Here is a 25,952-nt window from a genome sequence, read left to right as displayed (position 1 = left end):
CGCTGAGGAAGTTGGTTAAATGAGAACGATTATCATGCACATTTCGAGTCCCTGCTGGGACACCGACTATTTCATTGGTGGCTTTGTAGTTTTACCCATTCCGTGACAGTACCCTGAGATTTACCACGACCACTTCCTTCGCAGTTCTTTCACGTTCACTAAACACGATTATATTTCCCTACTCTGCAACTGATCAGTGTCGTTAAATAGCCTACAGTCCATTCAGCCACACAACTTTTTTTGCTAAGGAAAGTTGCATTATTAAATATTCGCGATCCTATGGCTTGTGGCAAGTACCAGTAGAGTTTTGCGGAGTTGCATTTTGCCGATCCTGGGTGTCGATTGTGGCTCTATGAGCATGATTACCAAGTTGCGTGTCAGACTCTTGCAGAACATCATTATTATCTTCCTAATTGCAATCATTGTTGACTGAATCATGACTCTGATACTGAGCTCATGAAATTTCCTGGTATTTCTGTATGACAACGTAATGAGTCTGAAAGAACTTATTACTCTGCCGTCTGTCGACGTCATTTGCTAGCATTGCGACACCGTGAGAATCACCCTGTGTTTAATTAGTGTAACGCCATCTGATAACCAGAATATTACCATTGAGTTTTCGAATGTTTAACAAGGTTTTGTTTGGTGAGATTTGAGGCTCTGACGGCGGCGAATAAGAAGATGGCTGTCTTCTGATTTGTTGCGCCGTGTAATCTCATTGTCTGGTATCATCGCCCTAATGATGAAGATAGCAGACACCTCTGAAACGTCGGCAAACTTATACCAGACCAAACGACGCTACAACCCAGAAAACATCTATCTCGAAAGTTATATTCACTCAGTAGCCTGTGATCGAAGGAAATAAATCTGAACAAAGATGTGAGCAATGATTTATATAGATCATCTAGTATTGTAAGAATAGTAAAGTATAGGGCCCTTGGATTTGCTGGTTGAATGGTCATAATAGAAACGGCTGCATGTGGCGTATTTAATTTTGGTGGACATAATTTGGAAAACGTACACTTGGGAGACCAAGAAGAAGATGAGATGATTGTTAGGGTAGTAGCGTGTGAGGAATGAAGGTGATAGAAACTGCTCATTATTGTAACCAGTAAGTGAACTTTAATTTTAAAACTCCCGAATATTCTTCTTAAACTACTATTACAATGTTACGTAATCGTTAGCCTGCGAATGTTTATTATGTTTACCGAACTTAGCAGTCACTGTACTTAGTATTTGGGAGGTATAGTGCTCGATTCTTGTCCGAAGGCGGGTTGTATAGACTGACTGTTAATAGTTTTTTTTATTTGTTTCACGGAGATGCCGTGATAATGCCTCAAATAGGCTGCAGGCAAAATATTCTGTGCATATTTTTGAAGCCAACCTGTCGTTAGACTCTGTTTAACATATGCAAGCGAGAAAGTCTTCAAGTGTATTAAGAGGAAACATGTTTGTTCCAGGAATCGAATCTCGTTTATGCCGGAGGACGATTTAAGTTCCTGGGTCCAACATATCCATTGAGGTAAAGTAAAGTCAGAATTATTTAATTTTTTTCAGTTTAGTCGTTACTTTGTCTGACATATCCTTAAACCCAATGCATCACTCATATTTAACTGTATTACGATTAATCTTAAGAATATCAGACTCCGGTCTCCCCCCCCCCCCCCCCCCCCCCATGGTTAGTAAATGCAATAGTAGCAGGCTATTAATCTTGGTCTATGACTAATGTGTAGCCTACAGGATAATATTTCGTCAGGTCGTCAGGTCATGAATCCAACATCACGAATGGAATAGAATTGCTTTGCAATGTGTCATTGATGATGATCATTTTTAGGTTATATGTACTATGTAGGATTTGAGGTTTTCACGGCGGTGAGTTTGAATATTTCTGTCTTCTGGGTTGTTGCGCTGTGTTGTCTGGTCGATGTTTAACAACGTTTTAGAGGTTCTTGCTGCCTCCATTATTAGGGCCATACATTGGTCAGTGAATTTTGTCACGAATATTATAAAAATTCAATGTATAAAAAAACATTTTGCATGGGTCTGAATATTCAGAATTTTACTGTATTATTGTATTGTATGGCCTTCAGCTCACTTAGTTTATTTTTAAAAAAACTTAATTTATTATAGCGACATGTTTCCGTATTAAAATATTATGCCAATCTCAAGTTTCATATATGCCAAATAGGTTCTGAATTTGAATTAAGGTTAAAATGTTTTTTGGTAAATTAACATGGGTTTAAAATTGAATTGAATTAAATGTCTTTAAGAATTAACAAATTGTGTTTAGCGTCATAAATACAATATAATATTCAAACACACTGGAATGCTTTCATATACGATTTATCGTGTTAATATGGCTTTAATTATAATAATTCTGTAAACTGTGGTTAATTCATAAAACGAATATTGTTTTGTAATTGCCTATTGTATGATTTATATTTGATAAAAACGACGTTTGAAAATTGGCTCTTTCCCGACCCCAGGTGACTGATTTTATTATTGACAGATTTGTGACCCCGGCGGTTTCGTGATTAACGTATTACTCCGTACCCAATAGCTCGTTGGTCAGCACTGGTTTATCTTTGCTTAATTTGATTTATTCTTTACTTTCATGACTCATGTACGATATCCGTCATTGTTCGTATAGGAAAGATAGAAATGCATATAAAATTTTATTAGGGAAATCCAAAAGAAAGAGACCACTTGAGAGACCCTTGTATAGATGGGATATCGTAAATTGTGTCTCAGTGAAGTAAGGTGTGTAGATGTGTACTTACGTTAAGCTGATAAAGATAGGATCTAGTAACTGTAATTCGAACCTAAGGACACATGTGGCCTCCGGGTCAGCTAACGGTCGGGAAAACCATGAACAGCTGTCTATTAGCTTATTTATTTCCTTGCTTCAATATAATTAACTCAAATAGTCTACAAACGATTTCTAACCCAGCGCTTGTCAACTCAGAATACATAATCATTCTTCCCCCTCCTAATTGATATAGGCTATTAATTAACTATAGAACAGGGAAACGAAAATTCATTGTAAAAGAAGCAATTTAAGAAGAACTTTAATATTCTTTGTCTTACTTTTGTTAAGCGTTATTTGTTTAGAACTCGGGGTTTGTAAATAGACATGCGCTGAATGATACTAACAGTTATTAAAATTATTTATAATCGATATTATTCACAGTATATGATAGAGCAGTACGATTACAGGCACTGATAAATTCCTCTAAGGTGTGGCATGCAAATCACGTGGGAAGATTTCATGCAATTTGCATAACAAGGAGGCTTTTTAAGAATCATATACGTTGGACTTGCGCAGTACGCGTTACTAATTCTGGAACGAATGTGTAAACACCACTTACTGAATGGCAGTCTATTTATATTAAATGTTTAGTACGATTTCGGTGCACTACACTTCTTTTGACCTTCGGATGGATCAATAGAATGAATCAGCCCTTGTCAGAAAACATTCGTCAGCTGAATCCGTTATGTAGTATATTTCATTCATTTTTTCAGTCGGGGCCGAAAATACCACACTCATTCTGAAGGTGTGAATGACTTCGGTTACAGAACAGGTAGGAAACAGACCGACGTTACAGCTACTAAAAGAGCCCTACAGTGTGGCTAATAAAAAATACGCAATCATCTAGGGAGGTGTAATGCAGACTATCACTTGCCGTTTAGGATTGTCGCCTCAGATAAGGAGGGGTAAAAATCAATGCCTGTATTAGTGAAACCTATAAGCCACGTATTTTATACATATATACACATATTATATATGTTGACGCATTGCATAGATGGACTGATAGGAACGCTTGCGCGGGCAAGCCACAGAGTGGCGGGGTGCTGCGCGTAGGCAGTGCGCAGAAACCTGCGGGGCAAGGGGACCATCGCGTGATCTTTCATATGACAACATATTTCGTGTTTTTGTCACAGATATGACACTACTTTAATTTGTACGGCAGTCATTTTCATAAGACAAGCAACCCAACCATTAAACATTAAATTCACTAGATGCATGTGGTTTGTTGTGTCGACACTAAGGGAAGTGGAGAAACAGTGAAGTTCTACCACTAGTTGGCGGGGGTTGGAGTGGGGATGCCGTCCGGATCCTCGGGACGGTAAGTTAAGCAGTTTGCGTGGGTGTTGTGTGGAGGAGAAGTTTGGCTGGCGCAGGACACTCCGCTGGTTGGGTTTAGCTGGGCGTCGCGAGGGAGTGAGACAGAGACTAAAGGCTGGATCTTCGACATGGACAAGTCGAGCGACGGGGCCACGGACTACAGTGAAGGTACACCGCGACACCGGTGGTGGTTCAGGCGGCTTGCAACAAGTTCTTACACGACCACCACCCGGAACAAACAACATCGTGCCAACGACAGTCGGCGGCACTAAGCGTCTCATCTCGTCGCATCTCGCTCACACTGTGCCAGTGCTGAAGCTTAAACGTTGCGGACAAAGAGACGTTACAACCTTGTCAATAGTTAACTAAGTTCACCTAAGTCGACATTGAAGATTCTGTTCCAAAGTTTGACCCGACTCGGACGTACCGGTGTGATGTTGGTCGCGCCTCCTCGCACTTCCTGTAAAATACCCAAGCACTCAGTGACTCTGCACGTATCCATCCATTTTTCATACACTAAATCTTATTGTTAAAGCACGCACATTTTTCTTTTTAAACGTACGTATACCAAAGCACTCTCTATTGTAAACTTTGTTCGAGAGAGAGAGAGAGAATTGGAACAAATGGTGTGTGATATTGCCTTCAAAACTTTAATGAAATTTCGCAAGACAGAATAATAAGCAATCATTCCTGCAGAAGGTTAAAGTTGTAGGGGAACTACGAGTGTCTGTGCCGTTGTGTAACTTTCAAATTGTGAATCGCCCTGTAGAAACTGTTTGAAGTCAACGTCAAAAGTGCCATTCAGGCAGTGCAGTGACTAGTGGACACGATTTCCTCCCCTCCAGATTGTGCTAAATTCCCCTTCCCTGGCACTCCTGTAATTCCTTACCTTGCGACACCATTGTGCTCCATTAAGAATCAAGAAGGTGGCGAGGAGTAAAACAAGATTAGGCTGATAAAGTTATTGAGTTTCAAACAAGCGATGGCCGCTGGAATTGGTGGCGTCTTAGTCCTGGGAGCGGGCATAACCTTATTATTAGCTTTGCTCAGGTTCAGTGACGGCTCTCTGTTGCTGTCGAGCGCCGTACCAAGGCGACCGCATCTTAATCTGCTTGGGGGCGGCGAGGAAGATTCAGAACAGGAAACACAACATCAGGAAGAGGAAGTGGCCGCCGAGCGTTGGCTGCTGTACGAAACCGGGGGCAATGGCATTGTGGACCTAGAGGGTATTCCGCCCCCACAACACCGGCAGCACTCCCCTTCCATACAACAGCCGTTTGTGCTCCCTCCGCCGTGGAATAAACGTGACCAACACCCATTACGACCCTCGGGTTCCGCTGGGGAAGCCCCCGGGGAGACGCATCTAGCAATGGTAGAGACAGTTCCGGGCGCTGGGGGCGGCGGCGAAGGAGGAGGAGGGGGGTGGCCCCCGGATGTTCCGAAGGTCCTCGCGAACCACTTCATGCACCGGTCGTCTCGGGGGAATCGACCGTACGACGTTCCTCAGATAGGTGAGTGATGTCTGCTTTATCTCTTTGGGCAGTGCCAGCCATTGATCCGTCTTTCGTAGTGTAAATGTGTAACGGAAGGTCTGTGTCACACGCAGAACACACCTGTTACCGTGCTTTTGTGTACGCGCGGACTGCCTGCCGTCAGGCCTACCGAAACTACATTGAAGTTCCCGCCAAATCGTTTTCACATTCGATATTCTTTTGCGTGAAATGTTAAGGGATTTCAGGAAATGTTAGTTTCGGAAAAAATAAATGACGGCTAAATGCTTGAAACCATGTCCTGTGCCCCAGTGTAAAACTCTTGTAATTTCATAGTCCAGATCATGAAGCAAGCCTATCACAGATCGAGATATTATTATACTCGAAACAAATGTCTCTTAGCTCCAATACTATTTAATTGCTGTTAAAATGATGTTATTTTGAAATTCGTGTTTTGTCTCTATTATTTTTGGTACAGAATTTCCTGCTGTGGTATACATTCACACGACGAATTTCGCTTATTAAAGCAATTCTCTGTATTTAAACTAATTATTTGTGCTAACGTTGTTACCTTGGTGCGTTAGAGGTATGCAGTGTGTTTAAATTTGAAGATTTCCTTTAAAACATATTCAGTTATTTTGCTGTTTCTGCGAAAACGGAATCTACATTATTATGAACAGAAACACGCTCGGTTTTAATTTGCGGAATTGAAGAGCGCTGTCCCCAGATACGTTATATATCACTGTCGAACACAGGAAATAACAAACACGAAATGCGATGTGATCAGTCTTTTGTTTGCAGATCTATTACATAGCCGGCTGCAAGTTATAGGTTAGGTTTGGTGAAACTTCATTCGATTTAGTTGCAATGCCAGTATAAAAATAAGATTAACGAGATCTCTTGACTTTGGTAACTCATACGAAGCGTCATACAAATATAACTCTCTAAGTCATCCCATTATTTACGGCCAAAAATGAAATTATCGATTTAATTAGAGCTTTTCTTATTTGTCAATATAAATGCATCAAATATTCGTAATGTATGAAATAACTGATGTTTAGTAACATGGCTGTGTGATATCTAAGGAAGATTTAAAAAATGTGATTTTCACATAAATTTTGTGTGAGAGGGACAGAGTGTGTGTGTGTGTGTGTGTGTGTGGAGTAAAGATTTCTTATTATTTTGAAACACCTTGCGGCTATATTAATAATTATGGCTGGGATATCTTTAGCTCAATGAAAGACTTACCTCCAACCCCACGAGATGAAATAAAGTTGTTATATTCTGTGAATTTGGTAAAAAAGAAGACAAGTGAAATGTCAAGTATGCAGTGAAGTCAGGCACACTGAAGTTTTGTCGCGTAAGTTGCCGACAAGCCTTCAGAGAAGTGTGATTATTTGATCGTACCTGAATATCTTAATCACCATTATCAGTTGCGACGCGTAACATAACGGTCAAGTTCCTTTAATGTAACCACTTTCTACATTTATTTATCGCTGTTTCATTATTATTACTAAAACAAATTAACACAGCCCGTTACATTGTGAATTTATTTATACGTTACTGATGTAGGCCTGTATAAAGAAAGCTAACAAATGCTGTTTATTTGTCGCTATACATTCGTATTAGGAAGGGTCAGAGTTCGATTCCAAAGACGACTTTTCTGACTGAAACTTTTCGTTCCATTCCATACTTATTTCACACAAGTGTCAAAATAGCATCGTAATAATGTTGCAAGTTGTTCCCTACAACTGTACCTGTTAGTAATATTACCGTATTAACTGGGTCTTGACGTGCAACTTCTTGAAAATTTGTAAAAATCTGTGAACTATACGCGCGCATTTACAGTAAACACAGTTTCAAATGTTTTATTGGAAAAGTTAATGAAATATATTTAAAATTAAATTCATCTTTGACTTATCTCAATGTAAATGTTATTATAATTTATTAGATGATTATGAGTAGATGAAAAGTCGGTATTAATTAATAAAGAGCGGTTATCAGTACTTTAAATTTTGGTTCCTGCAAGTTAGCTTCCATATTTGCACTGTTTGATAATTGAAATTTAAGTTACTTTGTAAATTCATGTTGTTGATATTTCAAGTTATATTGTTTTATCACAGAAATGCCCATATTTTCGTATTCGCACTTCGTAAAGTTGCAAAATCCTCGGTTTAGCACAGTATGTTAAATTTTTCACCGCTGTGGTAGTTAGGGCGAAGGATTTAAACAAAGCATTACGCCAAGTAATCCCGCTGGAATGAGTTTCAGAAGTACTTCAAAGGAACTGGCTCTAGTACTTAAAATGTGCAAGTGTCGTGGTGTGTGATTCCAGACACACACAAATATGGGCTCACTGAAATATTATTTTTAAAGGTAGACTGAAATATGAATCGACTTGAGTAAGTTGAAATGTGCATCACAAAACGATACCGATAAACAGCTTGTTACAAACTAGACTTTTCGGCACAAAGCTATAATTTCACCTTTTGCTTTATAAGGCTTGAAACTATGCCGCCGCCCTAACGAAACAGCACAGCAGATGAATAACAATGTCTTGAAGGGAGTATAAATAAACATAATGAGAAGATTCATTATTTGTCATGATGTTCTTCTGGGTTTTGGCGTCTCGTAGAGTCGTCGGTATAAGCCAACGTTTAAGAGTAACACCAATAAATTTAGATTGCTATAAAATCCTCAAATTTCATAATTTATGTTTATCAGATATTTTTAGTATTATAAGATAAAACAGGGTTTTGCTGGCGGGAAATATAGCACACGTGTTGGCAATGAGAAATTCGTATAAAATGTCTTTCAGCAGCGACCACTCCAGAGACCTAGACTTAGATGAGAGTTTAATATTTAATGAAACAGAGCGTGGGCTTGATCAAACTATCTCAGGATAGAATACAGTGGCAAGTGTTTGTGAACACGGTAATTGATCCACTATCGTCATAAGAGGCGGTGCATTTCTTCACCAGCTTAGCGACTATGAGCTTCTCAAGAAGGACTGTACAGTGTGGAGTTAGTTTTGGACCTACTGCCCCCAATGAGATGTTTTACTTAGACATAAAATCGTCTGGGTCCAAAATTTTGGACTAGGATTTTGTGTACGGTTAGTTACAATAGGTACAAAAGAGATCTGACTGGATGCTGTACCGTCGCGGAAAACGCAGTGACGTGCCGTTGACATACAGACCCTGTGACCAAATAGAGGCCTCACACGATTCAGTTAGATGTCACCAAGTTAAACCGACGACGTATTTGAATATGAATTATTTTCCTCCAGGTGTTCATTCGGTTATAAGCCAGAGTAATGTAGCTGCAGACATTTCAGAAATCTATTTTTATTTGCTTGTAAAGAATGCAGAAGTTGTGACTTTGAAAGTGGAACAGAAAATGTAATTTTATACATTCCAACATGTAATAACAGTAGTTGTTTTATTAAATCTTTTTCAGGAGCTATTAATACCCTGGTTATTAAAAACGGAATATTATACGTTTATGACAATTAGTGTTAATGGAAAAATTGAAGGTTACATAACACACGTAATTACAGTGGCATTCTGGAATACCTGCAATATGAATGTTATTTTGCTACAATTTAATTTTTACACATATCTAATGAGTCAGTTCTTTTAAATAATGACGACATTGCAATAATATACGACTAATTAACATGTTTTATAATGAAGTCTTAAACAGAATCGATTTCTAAGTTGATACAAGGTAGTGGACGCTAGAGTACATTAAATCAATTAAATTTGTTATCGTATGTCAGACTGTGTAAAAAACCCTTGTGTTTGAACTTTTCCTTTGTTCTGTAAAGTTTTATATATATACAGTTGTGTTGCAAGTCTTAGGACACATTAATTAACTATTATGCTTTGATTTAAATGTTTAATTGTACCATAATAAGGTACTGAATAAAATATTTTGATCTAATATAAAGAAAGTAGAAGATGACCGGAGAAAATTGCGAACGTTTATAATGCCAGGGCGTGGCGTTCTTGTTAACCATGTTAGCCCAGTTAATACGGTTAACACGAACGCTCCGACTTTCACTCTTATGATGGTGATAAAATCGAACATGATGATATAACAATGGCATATAGAACGTAAAGTTGAGTGGCGAATTCGCAAAAAATTTAGAGAGGGAAGTCTGGCGCAGATGGGAGGATAATATTAAAATAGGTATTACAGTAACAGTCTCTGAGCATATTGATTGGTTTGAGTTGGATTAGGTTAGGTGTCGAAGGTGTGGAGTTTCTTGACCAGGTGGGCAACAGTTAACTTCTCGATTTGGACCTTGGTCCATCGAATTACTTTTGTATTATTATTTAGTCTGAGCGACATTTGAGATATTGTCGCGATGATCTCCACATGTGACTGTGGCTTTAATACCGAGCTAATTGAATTGATCAGCCCAGCGGCAAATCACCTGACTTTAACGAGTGAACAAGTTACAGTAGCGGTAACGATCTGAACGCGTATACACGACGCACCTGGCTCGAGCCTCCGGGGTGAGGTTTTTCGTTTCAGTTTCCTCAGCCTATCCAGTCGATTACGGGAATATAAACTATATATTAACCACGACTGTCCTTTACCCAGTTTATAACACAATATCCTCTCATTTCATCAGATACTTTAATATCCTACGGTTATAATTTATATTGCCGTGATAGTCTTTAATACTTCTGCAACTTTTTGAACGGTCAAGTGTAAATAAGTGGGATGTCTTGGACGTCGGAAGACCTGCATGGAGGACGTAGGCCGGCCTACACCCACCCCCCGGACACCCCACTCACTTTTCTTGTTGCAAGATATCTACGTTCTTCGCTGTCAATTACAGATACACACGTTGGTGGTGAGTCAGCCCTGGTACAAGGAGGGGAGAGACGCGATAGCGCATAAGGCATCTTCCTCCCCCATTCCCTTTCTACAACCCCTCACCACTTACTGTGACGGGACTCGCGTTCGCAGATATTTTCTGTTCAGTATACACTTTCCATTACGTAACGTGAATTACAATATTTCTATTCAGATACGCCCAGACTAGTGACCATCCCTAATGCTTCAACTCACCTTCCTAGCCTGAAGGGCTCCTCAAAAGTAGGTATTAACTTATCAAATTTAGTAACACATATTCTAACTACCTTCAAACTAGAAATTTAAAATATCTCATTTAAATGGACTTCACGTAGACGTTACGTGTCAAGATATAAAAAGCGCAAAGCAATTTATTTTAGCAAAACTATTATTTTACATTGTGACGTGCCGTATAGGATCAACCTATGCTTAAGGTTAGAGGAAATACGTATAAGGCACACACAAAGTCGCTGATTAAGGTGTTCAGACATTCTTCGGGCAGGGTCACGTAGTGTGTTGTGCACAAACATGTGATTTATTTTCCGTAGGCCATGTACAGTATATTTCTCGGTATCGGATCGCGAAAAATACACTGCGATTATCTGGAGAGTGGACAGGAATTCGACCCCTCTGGAAATTATGCGACGTCTTTACAGGGTTAATGTGCGTGTTTATTTACTGTTTGTTCTCAAAGGTATGTGATAATGGTCGATTCAGTACACGAATATTGTATTAGACGTTGTTTGCATAATATGTATTTTTATAAAAGAACGTAGTTTCGGGAGCTGGTTATACTTTTAATTATCACTATGCTGACAGATTTGTTACTATTAATACTTTTTAAGATACGGATGATTATAATAAGAACCATTCCTGAACCACGTGAATGATTCGTTAGGAGACTGGTTTAGTATTCAAGAGAAAAGTGTATAATTTTCAAAGTCCTCACTAATAATCAAAAGAAGTAACAAGATATGTACCAGTATAATGACGACTAAAATCAGAATACGGGAATAAAACCATCTCCCAAAAGTCTGGTACAGAATATCTGGTACATTTTAGTCAAAGGAAAGTGTTCGATATAATATCTCTATACTTATCGACTTTTAACGTGTGGAAAGAAAATATGAGAAATTTTTCAGACTGATTAATTTAATTTTAGCAGACGCCTGATATAATTATGACATTTAATAAATTATACATTTTCTGCGCATGCTTTCTTTCGCTGGAGTAGACATTACAACTTCATGCCAAAGACCTAACCACCGCGTAGAATCTCTTACAACATTTAATTACTCAGTGACATATCCAGAATTTGATTTTTTCTCCTTATATTATTAGGGTGCATTAATACAAAAGGGTGAAATTAATTTTGCGTATAACACGTCTAGATGAGATGAGAAATTCATACGATATTAATTTGGAAAAAATATTATTTAACACTAGGAATATTTAAACAACTATGCACCTGTGTCAATTATGTTATAATGTATACAAAATATGGGAGTGTGAGACTGTGGCATGGATTAACCTTGGTGTGGATGTCTCAGTGGCTGTTGTGTACTTTGTGAATTGTTGGGGTTTTGAACCTTGTTCATCGTCTAATGTTATAAAATACACAACGTTTTGAGGACCGGATATGTCTTCGTCTTCAAATATAGATCCAGTGACTGATATTAGCTCATCCAAACAGACCCAACAGATTAGGTTCCACCTTTACTACATATGAAGATGAGGACAGATCCAGTCGTCGAAACGTCGTGTGTTTTATAATATTAGGCGTCGAACAAAGTTCAAAAACCGAACAATTCAGTATATTTATTTTAACATTTACCAAGAAAATTACGAAAACCCTCAGTAAAGAATCGAATACATAATTTAAACACGAAACAAGATTTTTAAGCACTCACACGCGACATTTTTTTTGAATAGAAAAAAATACGAATCTATTATTTCTGTTAGATTTTTGAGTAATGGTGTTTATGTTTCTAAACTATGTGGGTTGATAATTAAACACATAGATTTACTGAAAGAAAAATGCAGTACGGAATTAATTTCGAAGGACATCTGAGGAAAACACCGGAGTATAGATTAAGGTAACATCGAGGATTTCTGTCTTCTGGGTTGTTGCGCTGTGTAGTCTGGTAGATGTTAACCATCGTTTCAGAGGTCATACTGCCTCCGTCATCAGGGCGATGAGTAAGACGATTTCTGTCTTCTGGGTTGTTGCGCCGTGTAGTCTGGTCGATGCTAACCAACGTTTCAGAGGTCATACTGCCCTGATGACGGAGGCAGTATGACCTCTGAAACGTTGGTAAACATCGACCAGACTACACAGCGCAACAACCCAGAAGACAGAAATCTTCATACTCACCGCTGTGAAAACCTCAAATCTTACATAAGGTAACATCCGTGGAAGTAATCCATTTTGAACCGAGTACGTAATCTTTGCTACAGACTTTTTTAAAAGGGAACCCGAAACATTATATTGTGAATAACGTTACTATATCCACATAATTTAAACTGCGTAATTACTGATAATCGAATAAATCAGTGGCTGGTCCTGAAATAGGCCGTGTGAGGTAGAGTCCTATTAAAATATTAACTTTAATGTAATCGGAGTTTAGGTATATTGACATTATATACGTTCATACATATGCCGTTGTATTGGCCTTTTGAAGACATGATGAGTCATTTACAGAAAGTGTTTCTACTTCAACGTCAGCGTTGTCACAAAATTTGGAAAAGAAGGCGCTTTCAGATACAGCATTGTCGTTATACTGTCTCTTCGATACTGTTCCCCGTTTGAGGAAGTAGTTTCTGGAAGCGGGAGACGGAGAGATCTGGAAAAAAGCCTGTCAGACGTGACGTACCGTAGTAGGGCCGACTAGTTTTACGATTAAGGCATCTAAATAGCGTGAACGAAAATGAAATTTATTTAATCAGCTGAGCATTTAACATAATTACATCCAGTTACAGGCAGTGGTTTGCTACATTTCGTGTTTAATTAAAACCCAAATTAAGATATTATTTATAATATGCTACGAGAACAATTTTGTCAAAAATACGTTTTAAAAGTTCTTTGTAATAACGTCTGTTTTATTTGTGCTTGAATTCCTGATATTCCAACTTGACGATAATAAAATGTACTAGAATTTGATGATTTTATTTTACATATGGTCACGGGGATCTCCCATCAAAAGCAAAATGTACGAGCAACCATTGTTGTGGCGACTGATCAAATAACGAGGAATTATCTGAGATTGAAAGGTACTCTTGCTGATGAAGATGGTGGTCTTCTAGATTATGACACCGTGTGGTATTGCATGAAAATGGAAACGGTAGGTCTCTCCTGAACATTGGTTACCACCTACCAGACCACACGGTATCACATTCCAGAAAATCACCATTCACAAAGGAGGATGAGATGGAATGGATATGTAGCATGCAAGCAGGAGATGGGAAATGTGTGCAAAATTTTGCTACAAAAATTTTAAAGAAAGGTTCTTCTTGATATATCTAGTCTTATATTAGATGACGATATTAGAATTAACTTAGAGACGTAAAGTGTCAAGGACAGGACCATTCAACTGGTTAATTTCTTCAAGTGGCTTGTTTTCATTATTACAGCAAGTGACCTTTGTTTTATATATATTTGCTTCATAAATTCACCAAAATATTTAACTTGGATTGACTTTTGTGTTGCATTAATATTTCTAATGGCTCAGGTTCCATCTCTGACGTTGTTTTAGGGAAAGAAGCAAAATAAACCGACAATAAAAGGGAATTCAATTAACCAGGAAGCGGGGATATACGAGTCAGTTTATACACTTTATTGGAAACCCGTGTCATCATTTGTCCTTCGAAACGACGTTGCCCTGGTAACAGTCACACACAAAGCAGGAAGATGATGAAGTGATGCATGTACTGCGTTTTATCAATGCGAAACCTGCTAGCTACACCCTGTACCGAAAATAGGTAACATCGTATCGAAGTTCGAAACTAATTGGATTTATTCCGCTGAGAAACTAATAATAACAGATAGGATTTGAGGTTTTCGCGGCGGTGAGTCTGAATATGGCTGTCATCTGGGTTGTTCCTACGTGTAGTCTGGTAGAAGTTTGCCGAGTATCAGAGGTCCTTGCTGACTCCATCATGAGGACGAATCTCCCCGTAATTTTACAGACAAAATTACTTGATTCATATTTAGTTACATATAAAACTTATTTAAAACGCAGAATTAGCCTGTAGTATTATTTGTGCAAGTTATTAAATTATTTAAAAAATATTCAGCAGAAATATTTACCAGAAATTATATCTATGGCACAGATATGGAGTAAAAAATTTATCTCAGTTCATTTCGTATACAGATACAAAATTACTGTGAGACAGAACATCGTTTATCGCCTTGTTTGTTTGTTTTCTTCGGTGTACTGTCTCTTCCAAATATACACTAATTTTACATTTAACGCGAGCTGAATATTATTATCTGTTATTCTTTTCACACTCTAGTATCCCATTTATGTTTAACTTTATCCAAATATTTTCGTAGATATATTTTGTGAGCTTTATTCGCACAGTTAACTGTTTTCTTGTGTGCTACTTCCTCATTTACACATAACCATTTCTTACCCATAAATTGCATCATATTTTTTTTATGGCTAACGCAACATTGCATCCTTACATCTTTCCTTCCCCTGAATAGGGGGGGAGAGGATGTTCCTTTTTCCACGCTCTTATAATCCTTCTTAACTTCCAAACTCCTGCTTTTATCCAAGGTAACAATTTTTTTTCATTTCTCGTGAAACATATTTTCAAAGAATAACTGATAAAGCACATGGTTAAATATTTTGAGTATCAGGATCGTTAAAATTTTAATATACGCAGGAATGTAGAAAATCCTAGTGGTAACTGTACTATCTGCACTCGTAATTAATAACTCTGCAGTGTTGCCACGAGAGTGTGTTTGCGAGTATTGTATGATGCTCAGCATAAACAGCGATAATCAGTTGATCTTTTCAATGAAAACGCATTCTGTTTGTCTGCGATAGAAACTGGACATTGAAATATTGTTAAATTGTTTGCTTCAATTGGTTAAAGAAAGTTTTATTGTACGTTTTGCAACATTATCACGTAGAAATTTGACTAAAACTATATTTTTTTACTTAATCTCATTCATTTACAAAGCATTTGATCCACCAATTGTCCACCAGTTTCCTCATTCATTAGTATGTTTAGATTTAAAACGGTTTATGCTGGGTCTTCATCCTTTCATCTTGCTTTTTACACACAAAAACTCTAATTTTAGATGTAATTTTGCTGATGAATCTGTTCTTCAACCTCAAGACATTTCTCTGTCTGTGACCACCGAGGACGAGAAAGAGAATCGTCTTTCTTTGTCCGACTCAATATGACTCTTTCTGTCGTTCGTAAACTTTCCCGTGCTGCGTAGATTTATTGTCATATTGACCTATCATTCTTTCTTAAATGTAGCAGTTTTCTTACCTCTGACACGTCGAAAGTGAAACAAGTTTGGTACTAAATATGGCTATTACCTTGATAGTGGAGGTAGTAATGACCTCTGAAACGTTGGTAAACTTCTACCAGACTTCACGGCGCCAGATGACAGCCATCTTCAGACTCACCGTCGTGAAAACCTTAAATTCTACTAAGTCTGGTATTGTTTATGTCTTAAATACTTGATGCTAACATCACATTATACGTGAGCTAGAATTGACTTCCATATTCTACTTAGCCTCTTATAATCGCGATTAGACATACCACGTGACAATATGATCCAAACCAAACTTAAATTAAGTTCGAAGTGGGTACACTAAATTCTTCCATTCTTCAGACACTAACTGAACATGTGATCTCCAACTTGTATAAGCAGTGCCCAGATATCGAAATTACTTCCAATACAGAAAGAAAACAATATTACTCCCTACTGTAAAAATGTAAATGACGTAAAATATCTTTACCAAATTTAATTACACTGCCTAGTTGCGGTAGTGTACAGTTATGATTATAAAATTAAAAGAAAATTAGTTATTTTTCACGGTTGACCTGATATCATTTTAATCTTGAAAATGGAACTTCATAGAAGCAGTTTATTGTAGAGATGCACGTTTCTCAAAAAATTGAGAGTGCTCGATGGCTGGGAGGGGTGAAAAGGGAAACATTGTCAGAATTAGAATACCTGGCTTCTAGTCCGTAGTCACTGACTTTATTGACTGAGATATCCAGGTTATAGATAAAAAAAAAGGTAAATATTTTGTGGAGAGTGGCTGTTGTTCTTATGGAAATACGTCTGTGTGTTGGGCGTTACCACGAGGCAATGTCGTTAGTCGATAGTTTTGTTTCCTTTAATTTCGTGGCAGAAATGGATAGCAACGGAATGTGAGCGATATTACGTCTATCCACAACTAAAAACTTTGTTGCTTTAACAAGAGCCACGCTAATAGGTGTGTAATTCGATAATAATGGTTTTAGAAAATATGTCATAGGAGTGCAAGATTATATGGAATTTTATTATTGAAGTTGATCTTAAGCAGACAAGAACTTTTATTTTTTACGAAAACGTCATTAAGAAGGTCCAAGCAAAATCAACAGGAATTTCTGTTAGAATGTTGCTTAAAATTAAATGCAGAATAATCTAAGTAGGTCTACATTGTGTCGTCACCAGAATGCAGGGAATAATCATAATATTAAAGTAATTTTAGATTCTTGACGTAGAGTAGAAACATATTTTTGTCATGTTTGGAAGCAAATGATAAAATGGAAGGGAGGTGGCTATTTCTTAAGGTGTTGGGAAAAATATTAGAATTATATAACTGAACATTATAAATATTCAGTTATTCTTACCAACTTCAGAGAATCGTGTTTACGAATATTTTTATTCTTTTGTGTGCACGGCTAATGTAATTGCGTGGAACTGATATAATATTATAATACATTACCCATTTACTAATCAAATTGTATGTTAATTTTTACTTGTGTTCACTGATGTTGCAGATTACATCTTTAGAAAGTTTATTTTCAATAAAAGTGCTTCAAAAAGTTTTCTTACTATTGTAATTACTTCTCATAAGAAGTTTCATATTTTTTAATTCTTCTCATATTTGAATGCCGGTTGTTAACAATCGCCAATAAATGGATTTTGGATATCCATGTCCTTATCTATAAAACATGGTTAATTTCTCTTTTAAAGCTCCATTGGTCTTGGTCTATATTATCGATGGAATAATCAATCTAGACATGCACTTTATTTACCTTCTTTGGAATAAGAGGAATTCTTTGGAACTTTTAACCCAATAGACACAGGTATTATATGAAATTTTATGACGGCAGACAATCGTCTTTTTTTCCATTTAATAAATACGTAAATGATCTGGCGGTGAAACCTTCGAATGTGTCTGTTTATTCTGAAGACAAAAACTAATTTCGGAGAGTAACATTAGAGAGACATAACGAGAAATGATATGGGTCGTATTCAATACCCAGATTTGGTATTGCAGAGTAATTATTACATTCTCAGGTAGAAATATGCGGTATTTAGTTATTTCCTTTTAAACTAAGCAGCTTCTCTCAGATATGTGGCTTCTTATTATTTATTTTAAAGACATATTTTCAAAAGAATTCCCGTGTAACGAAATTGCTTCTAAATTCTTAGAAAGAGAGACTGTCACTCATTCTTACCTACTACTTACCGCGTACTTAACGTTGATAACTTTGTAGAACTGACTAATTATGAGACAGGATATACTAAAAAAACGTTTCCTGAAATTTTCAAAAGATGGTAGCATAAATAAGTTATAAATAACAGTTTAAATAATTTATAATATAAAGTTTAAGTATAAGATCTCAGTCCGCATAGGAAATAACGCTGCAAAAACGTTCCAGTGTTTTAAAATAAAATCTTCCTTCACTATTCGTTTGAATGTCCTTAGAGACGGAGGAATAACAATCTTAGGCTCCTGCTGCAACTACTTAGGAGGACACGACTTCAAAACTGACTGGACGAAATGTAACTAGCTATAAAAAACTGGCAACGAAATATCTGGAGGGAATTTGTTGGCAAATCTGAATCTTGTGTTTGGCAGGTTGCCTCCGACAGGCGCACTGTGCTCGCTGAGTTACACTAACACGTTCTTTGAACAGAATGGTCCCGTAACAAAATTATTTGTGCCTGATATTATGTTTGATTTTCATATTAAAAACAGCTATTATTTTTGGTACGTTAAAAACTGCGTTATTATAGAAAAATGCTAATGAAATGGATTGTACACAACACACCACCAATTTCATTCAAACGAAAGGAGGACTGTAGAGTTTTTCAAAATGTAATCTGTAAACGCTTATATGTATTTTTTTATTTAGATGAATTACAATATAAATCAACCTGGGGGGGGGGGGGTCGGATTTACAGAAAGTAATAAATCCTTTTCATATTGTGTTTTATTTCAAAGAATTGGAATATTGATTGCCCTACAAAACTAATTACCAAATTATTCAGACGTACAATACGGTAATTACAGATAATTGATTCTTGTTATAAAATTAAGCATGTTTATATGTTTGTGGGATGTTATTTCTGAATTCCATGAATTACTGGGTAATCCAAATTGTTTCATTCAGCCATCTTAACAAAAATTTCTTTTGTAAAATGTAAGGTACACTGTGCAACAAACGTCTAGCCGGGATACCACCTTACAACCGGCCACGACCGCTTCCTTCCACATCCTTTGTAATTTATTATTCAATATTATCCTCTCATTCGACGCTGTGTAGTCTGAGCTATTGAAACAGCGTCGTTTAATAAACTAAATAAATAAAATAATAAACTTCTAACGCTAAATATTTTCTGTCCAAAACCGGAAGTGATGTAATCGTACAGTTGGCATTATAATTCCTGTCATTCGTAATCTCCTTGTATTTGTCGGTAGATATTTGTGCCCATTATCAGGTAATTAACTGTACACATTCCTACTTGTGAAGATGATATTATTTCAGCTTACTGAGAACTTCTCCTCCTTTTATGGAAACAAAGTATTCTTTACTGTTCTCACAAGAGTCCGCCACTAAATTCTAGCCATGATAATTACGTCTAAACCATCACACCGTGCATGCGTATATATGTAAGATATGACAAATAATATATTTTTCTAAGCGTACCTTAAAATTAATTAAGCTACTGTAAATAAATACTTTTAACATTCCTTCCTGAAGCACACCAAAATGAAAAGAATCGAGTGGGAAATCAGGTTCTCACGAATGCAAATATAAATATGACAGCTTTCTGAGATACTGAGACGTGTAGTCTCGTAGAAGTTGACCGACGTTTTTATTCGCCTCTGAAACTTCAGTTAAATTCTACAAAACTACACGGCGCAATGTCCAAATAGGCTGTTATCCTAAAAGAACCATCACTGAACAAGCAGCCATTTGTATTCAAAATTTCGTACGATTTTTATGTTAATAGATATTGTTTTAAATTAAACCAAAATCCCTAAAATATCGTACTGGCAGCCAGCTTGTTATAATACTAAATTCAGAATTACGTGGCATCTTACGTGATGGAAGAATCAAAATTCAGTTTCCAAACAAAATTCTTTAGACACGTACTCTAGATGCTAAACTTTCTTTCGGTGCCAGAAGGTTTAATGCCAGTAAGCATGGCTGTGAAAGCTTAAAATTAGTTAATGTAGTTGCATTATCTGTACCCAGAGTTGTAAAGGGGAAAGAAGTTTCATGGGGGAACAAATTAAAACAAACATTTTTCCCTTCTCATTTTCTCCCTCTTTTCTCGTGTAAATTAACAGAAAAGTGAAACACAATATGATTTTTACATGGAAAAGCTTTCAGCTTATGGAAAGATCAATGTACAGTTACGCTCTATTAAATTTCAGGTATCGTGACCTCACAAGGTTCGTACGGTAGACATCTTGGGGATGAGTCTATATATTATGAAACATTACCCATTAAAGACTATGCAACATGAGCCCTCATATCAGTCTATGAACCGAAATATCTGTTAATTTTAAATATGGCTGCCTTCTGGGTTGTAGCGTCGTGTAGTCTGGTAGAAGTTTACTGACGTTTCATAGGTACTTGGTGTCTACCTTCATCACCCGATGGGTGATCGGTGGGAGAATAAAATCCTATTCTGTTGAGCTCCTTGCTCTCAAAATTGGACCAAGGTTGTAATCACATTACAACCAATATAATACGTTCCTTGACATTAAGGCTTATTGCAATACATAGCAACCACAATATAAGGGAATAATATCGAGATAGAACCAGCAAAACAAGCAAAAAGAAATAAAAAATTAGGAATGTCCCCGAACGTTCTTTATGACAACAATACGCAACAGATGACGGGAAGAAACGTTCACTGGGACAAAATTAGTGACCACATTCGTTAATAAAAGATACTGATAATGCGGATAATGATACACAATAATTGCACAGAAATAGTCATATTTCTCATATCTGGTCCTATCAAAACTCCAGAAAATAAACTCTAAAACTAATTTAATGAATAAATACTATTAATAGAGAACAACTAAAGTGTAACAGTAGTAATATTTTAATTTATAATATATACTTATCTTGAAAATTTGAAATGTTAATAGCAGATGCACCAAAGTAACTATATTAAAGAGACAGAATGTAGGACATAAAAATTAACCCATTAATACTAAATTTCTGTAAATTACATGTGGCAAAGAAAGTGTGTAGGAACATCTATATATGTAATATCGCAACAAGTAGCCTACCTATAACAGAATATCTATAAACCTTCCTATAAACGGTAATCAATATAAAGTACTCAAATGTGTGCCCTTCATTTATATTATCAAGGAGGATAAAATGAGCAGGACATGCATGTGTGAAGACGCAGATGTAACTACAAGCATGTTAAAATAGATATTAAAGAAATAGGAAAGACGATTCTTGTTTTCAAAAGCGAGGTTAATAAAGTCGAAAATATCGTTATTTTGAATAACATAATACGGTGACGACGACGACGATGATGAAGAAGATAATGCAATGGGTTGTTTGTTTTCTCTGGCAGGATATATATCGCATGTTGTTCTGTCCCATTCAACTAAACACAATGTACCACAGCAAATTTTAATTACTCTTGATGTACTTAACAAAGCTTCCAATTGATAAATTATGGTATATATAACGTCCAGTGGTATAATCTGTGACAAACAAAATGGAAATGACATGGGAAAAACAATCTTTATATAATTTAACGCTAATTTCCTGGAAGTACAAAGAAAAACCTCGAAAACTTCGGCTCATTCCGATACCGAATCAATGTAAAAAAAACCTCTTTATTATAATAGCCGTCGTCAAATTGCTGACTTCAAAGTTACAGCAAAATTATGTAACGCTGTAAAACAAGATCGGCGCTCAAAAGAGTGAAGACAGCTCACAACTCGAACCATAGAAGAGCTAGCAACTTTGTATTGTTGATTTAAGGCCACGGAATACCTGGAAGACCTTCCGTGGCCTTGAGGCAAGCAATTTGGTGACCGATATTGTTGCTTAGTGATGGCTAATATATTATAAAGACACGCATTTTATATTAAGCACAATTTGAGGTTTTCACGTTGGTGAACATGATGGGTCTCCTGGGATAGAACCGCCATCAGGTTGCCCTGATGATGGAAGCAGCAAGAACGTTGTTAAATTTCTACCAGACTACACGGTGCTAAAACCCAGAAGACGTGAACCTTCATTCTATATTTATAAGATGGAGTCTTAATGTCGTCACGAGTTGGGCGCCATTTGCAATCGGCCCATTCACGGCCGAACTGTTATGCCAAGGATCCGGGTCTTCACCCTTGACGCCTTCGTCACAAACTTGCCATCTGATGCTAGCTTACTCAATTGCGAGTTTTAATTTGCTGACAGTTATCAATGCCTCGGTTCCAGTTTAAGGAAGTTCCTTTGGCGCCCAACGACTTAAGCGGTGCATGGGACGTGTCCATAGAAATGCACTTCGACATCGGAAGAACGTGAGTTCCCACGATGTTTAGTGTGTTATTCAGACACGTACTTGTAGGCGAAATAAAGAGTAGCGGTACATTGCCCACATGTCCCCCTTGAAGAAAAATTCGCCAGTAGTTCACGCTTTTCTAAATTTATCATCTGCACTTATACTCCTAGTTTTAAGCACTCCAACACTTATACTCTGGTTACTATTGGTAATATACAGGCAAACATATTTCCTCTAGGTCCATTAATATCAGTCTTCCACCAATATAAATATGTCGCAAGTAATAGCAGCTAATTGACTTATCTTGACTTCAAAATAAAACATCATCAGTTTTATAAACTGGCATCAGTAGGCATCTGAAAAATTTACCACCGGTTAGAATTTTTTCTTTCTTTCTTCCTTTGGTTTTTTCATATTTCTTTCAACGTCACGTTATTTTATTCTGCCGATATTTATTTACTTCTTTCGAGCATTGATTCGTAAATGTGTGTTATATTTTAATTATAGCTGGTCAGTTCGGAAGTGTTACTCATTTATTGTAGAATTATTAATTTCCTGTTATGTACAGCGTATTAATGCTGCTGACTTGAACGCGCCTTGTTCCAGTCATGCCCGGAGTAACCCTTGTGTTTTCGTACTGAGTCACCTGCAGCTTAGATGAGGGATTGTGGTTAATATGGCGTCCTCAGTTCCAGTCATGTGCGGATATGCGGATTGCCAGCGCATTGAGCGTGTTCTGCTTCTGAAATCCCACTGTAAGCCCTTCGTCTGAAGATACGTTTAGAAGCTTGTGCAAATGTTCTTAATAAACATGCATACGGCATAACACATTACTTTTCAGCATCTTTACAATAATAAAGCCCGTCTGCAAACATGTGCCAAAACAGTTTTAAATATGCAGAGACCAGCAATTAGGAATGTATCGGATTCCTCCCTCCCCAAACTTACGTATGTCCATTACGACGACGCCATATTAATTAGCATAATGTTTACATGGTTTTGTCGATGTCAATGTAGTTGGTTTTGTATTGCATGAATAAACCATTTTCTGTGTGCTGACTTTAATAATGCAACTGTTCACCACTGTTAATCGGTTGAATTCATCACTCTTAGGTCATGAAATAGTGAATTGTAAATTGAATGTAATTTTATGTATTGTCCTAGCTCGTATATAGGCCAACTTCAGCGTACTATGTGAACCTACATAACGTTATATACGATATAATTCGATAAAACTTATCAACAAATGTAATAATCAATATTTTTATAAGTAAAGGGCAGTTTTTTTATTTTAAAGTTGTTACAAAAGCAGTAAAATCAAGTACTTATTTATGTTGATGATAGCCTACTAATTTTTCAGGGCATATTACTAGTACTACAAAGAAATAAAGCAAAAATTACCATACATCTAACACTTAATGTTAATATTTACGTAGATAACGATGAAATAAATTAAAGAAAAAACAGAAAACCAAAATCAGGAAAAATAGTAATTGTAACACACACACACACACACACACACACACATACATATATATATATATATATATATATATATATATACATATATTTGTAGTTTATTTGAGAATCTGGAAACATAACTAGCAAATTGAATTCCATGTATCTTGACATGTTTAGACGAGCATCTTTCGAAAATGCGTGTTATTGGAAAGTTCAGAAACTCTTTAACATCCTTTCTGCCTCTAAACCGCTAATGAGAATATACAAAACAACAATTTAACGAGGAATTTTACGTAAATGTGAAACATTATTTCGCGTGTTGAATTAAGAACATTAATTACAAGTTCTGTAAAATTAACGTGCTCAGCAAATTATTTGGACCTAGAGGGATCAAGTACTTTAGCATCAGGCAATGAAAGTTAAATGTAGGCTGGTTTGATGGACTGGGTTCGCGACTAGAATGAGGTAAACCAGAGATGCATATCGAATGTTGATGTGGAAGAATCTCTGTAAAACGGTCACCTTGAACTTGGAGAACGAGATGGGAGGTTAATATTGAGATGCATATTAGAGAGATAGGTTGTAAAGATGTGAGGTGGCAGGATTTGACCCTCGGTCGGATTCTTTAGTTGTGCCACCAGAGCGTTAGATACTTAGTTAACTCCGTTTACCAGAGAGCTTCTTGAGAAGCTAATAGCATGCTTGGCTAATCAAGAAATTCTACGCATTTTATAGAAACCGGAAATTCATTACCGGGTTCGCGAGAGCCTACAGATATTTAGATACCAGGAATATGTATTATTCCTACTCTCCTTAAGCATATTTGAACAGTTATATAGGTGTTTAACAGTCATTTCATCTGCAGAACATAAAATAAAATATATTTTAATAGCATATTCGTACCGCAATTAATATGTTTTAACATATACAAACGCGTAATTAATGCAGTATAATGGTCGTGTAGTTTTTATTATAGTAGATAAGGTGTACCATCTGGCGGTAATGTTCACCACATACCAGTAGCTAATTTGCAGTCTCTTCCACCATGCAAGGCACATAGACTTTATACTATGATACGCGTACTGCTCGTTCGGAACATGAGACTTCGCCTTTAAGGTGCGCAGAAATCAGTGCGTTATACCACGTGCCCGTTTCTACCTGTCATGGTCTACACTTGCTTCACAACAGTGAATTTTAAGTAGTGGTAAAGGAACGGGACATGTCGTGAAAGTGTTAAGAGAAGAAATTTGCAGAAAAGAATGTTGTTTATAGTCAGAGTAGGAAAATAATATATAATGTATGTTGTAGGATTTGAGGTTTTTACGGTGGTGAGTCTGAAGATTTCTGTCTTCTGGGTTGTTGCGCCGTGTAGTCTGATGATGGAGACAGTAAGGACCTCTGAAACGTCGGTAAACGTCTACCAGACTACACGGCGCAACAATCTAGAAAACAGCAATCTTCATAATGTATGTTGTTCATGAAGAAAGATAAACTACAGAATCAATTACAGAATAGAGTTGTTGAAACCAGATATATTTTCTCTACAGACGAGTATTGAAGTATAATATTATAATTATAGTTAAAAAATGAATTTTAGTACGCCAGATAGACGAGTAAAAGCAAAGCCTAAATCAGAAATCTACGCCTTTAAATGAACAACAGATGGGTTCCACATTGCAGGCGGTGAGGCCCTGCTTTGAATTGTCTGCTGTCAGTTTTATGTAAGAAACTCACGTCTTAAGCAGGAAGGTCCTGCACCCGAATAATCGTTTATCGAATGCAGATAAATTGTTGTAATCTAGATAGTTGTGATCGTTGTGTAAAAGTGTTATTTGGTCTGAGGTTTATTCTCTCTCAGCTGCCATTGTTCCATGACTTTGGCTGTCAGCGAGAATTGGGACGAGAGGTTATTAGGTCAAGGGTCGGGTTAGGAAATCCTTTGTCGGTCATCCTTCTTAATCAGAGCGGGCAGGTTGTTGTTAATGTAACCGCT

General features: G+C 36.9%; 1 protein-coding gene across 7 annotated transcripts in view; it reads left to right on the top strand.

The window, feature by feature from the left end:
* The window catches only part of jeb (low-density lipoprotein receptor domain-containing jelly belly protein), a 416,231-nt gene that overhangs the window by 208,845 nt on the left and 181,434 nt on the right, over positions 1-25,952 (top strand). For 6 of the 7 annotated variants that reach the window (XM_022081969.2, XM_022081953.2, XM_087340067.1 and 3 more), the window contains 2 exons: positions 1,461-1,522; positions 3,943-5,637. In XM_022081969.2, the coding sequence (XP_021937661.1) occupies positions 5,109-5,637 (529 nt within the window). In that variant the 5' untranslated portion in view covers positions 1,461-1,522; positions 3,943-5,108. The remainder of the gene's footprint in view (positions 1-1,460; positions 1,523-3,942; positions 5,638-25,952) is intronic. The other variant, XM_087340068.1, reaches the window with a different exon arrangement.

This window comes from Zootermopsis nevadensis, unplaced genomic scaffold, assembly GCF_977971745.1.
Source record: "Zootermopsis nevadensis isolate Lab colony 2312 unplaced genomic scaffold, Znev_1.0 Znev_ptg000061l, whole genome shotgun sequence".
Classification (NCBI taxonomy): Eukaryota; Metazoa; Arthropoda; class Insecta; order Blattodea; family Termopsidae; genus Zootermopsis; species Zootermopsis nevadensis.
This window is presented reverse-complemented; position numbering and strand designations above follow the sequence as displayed.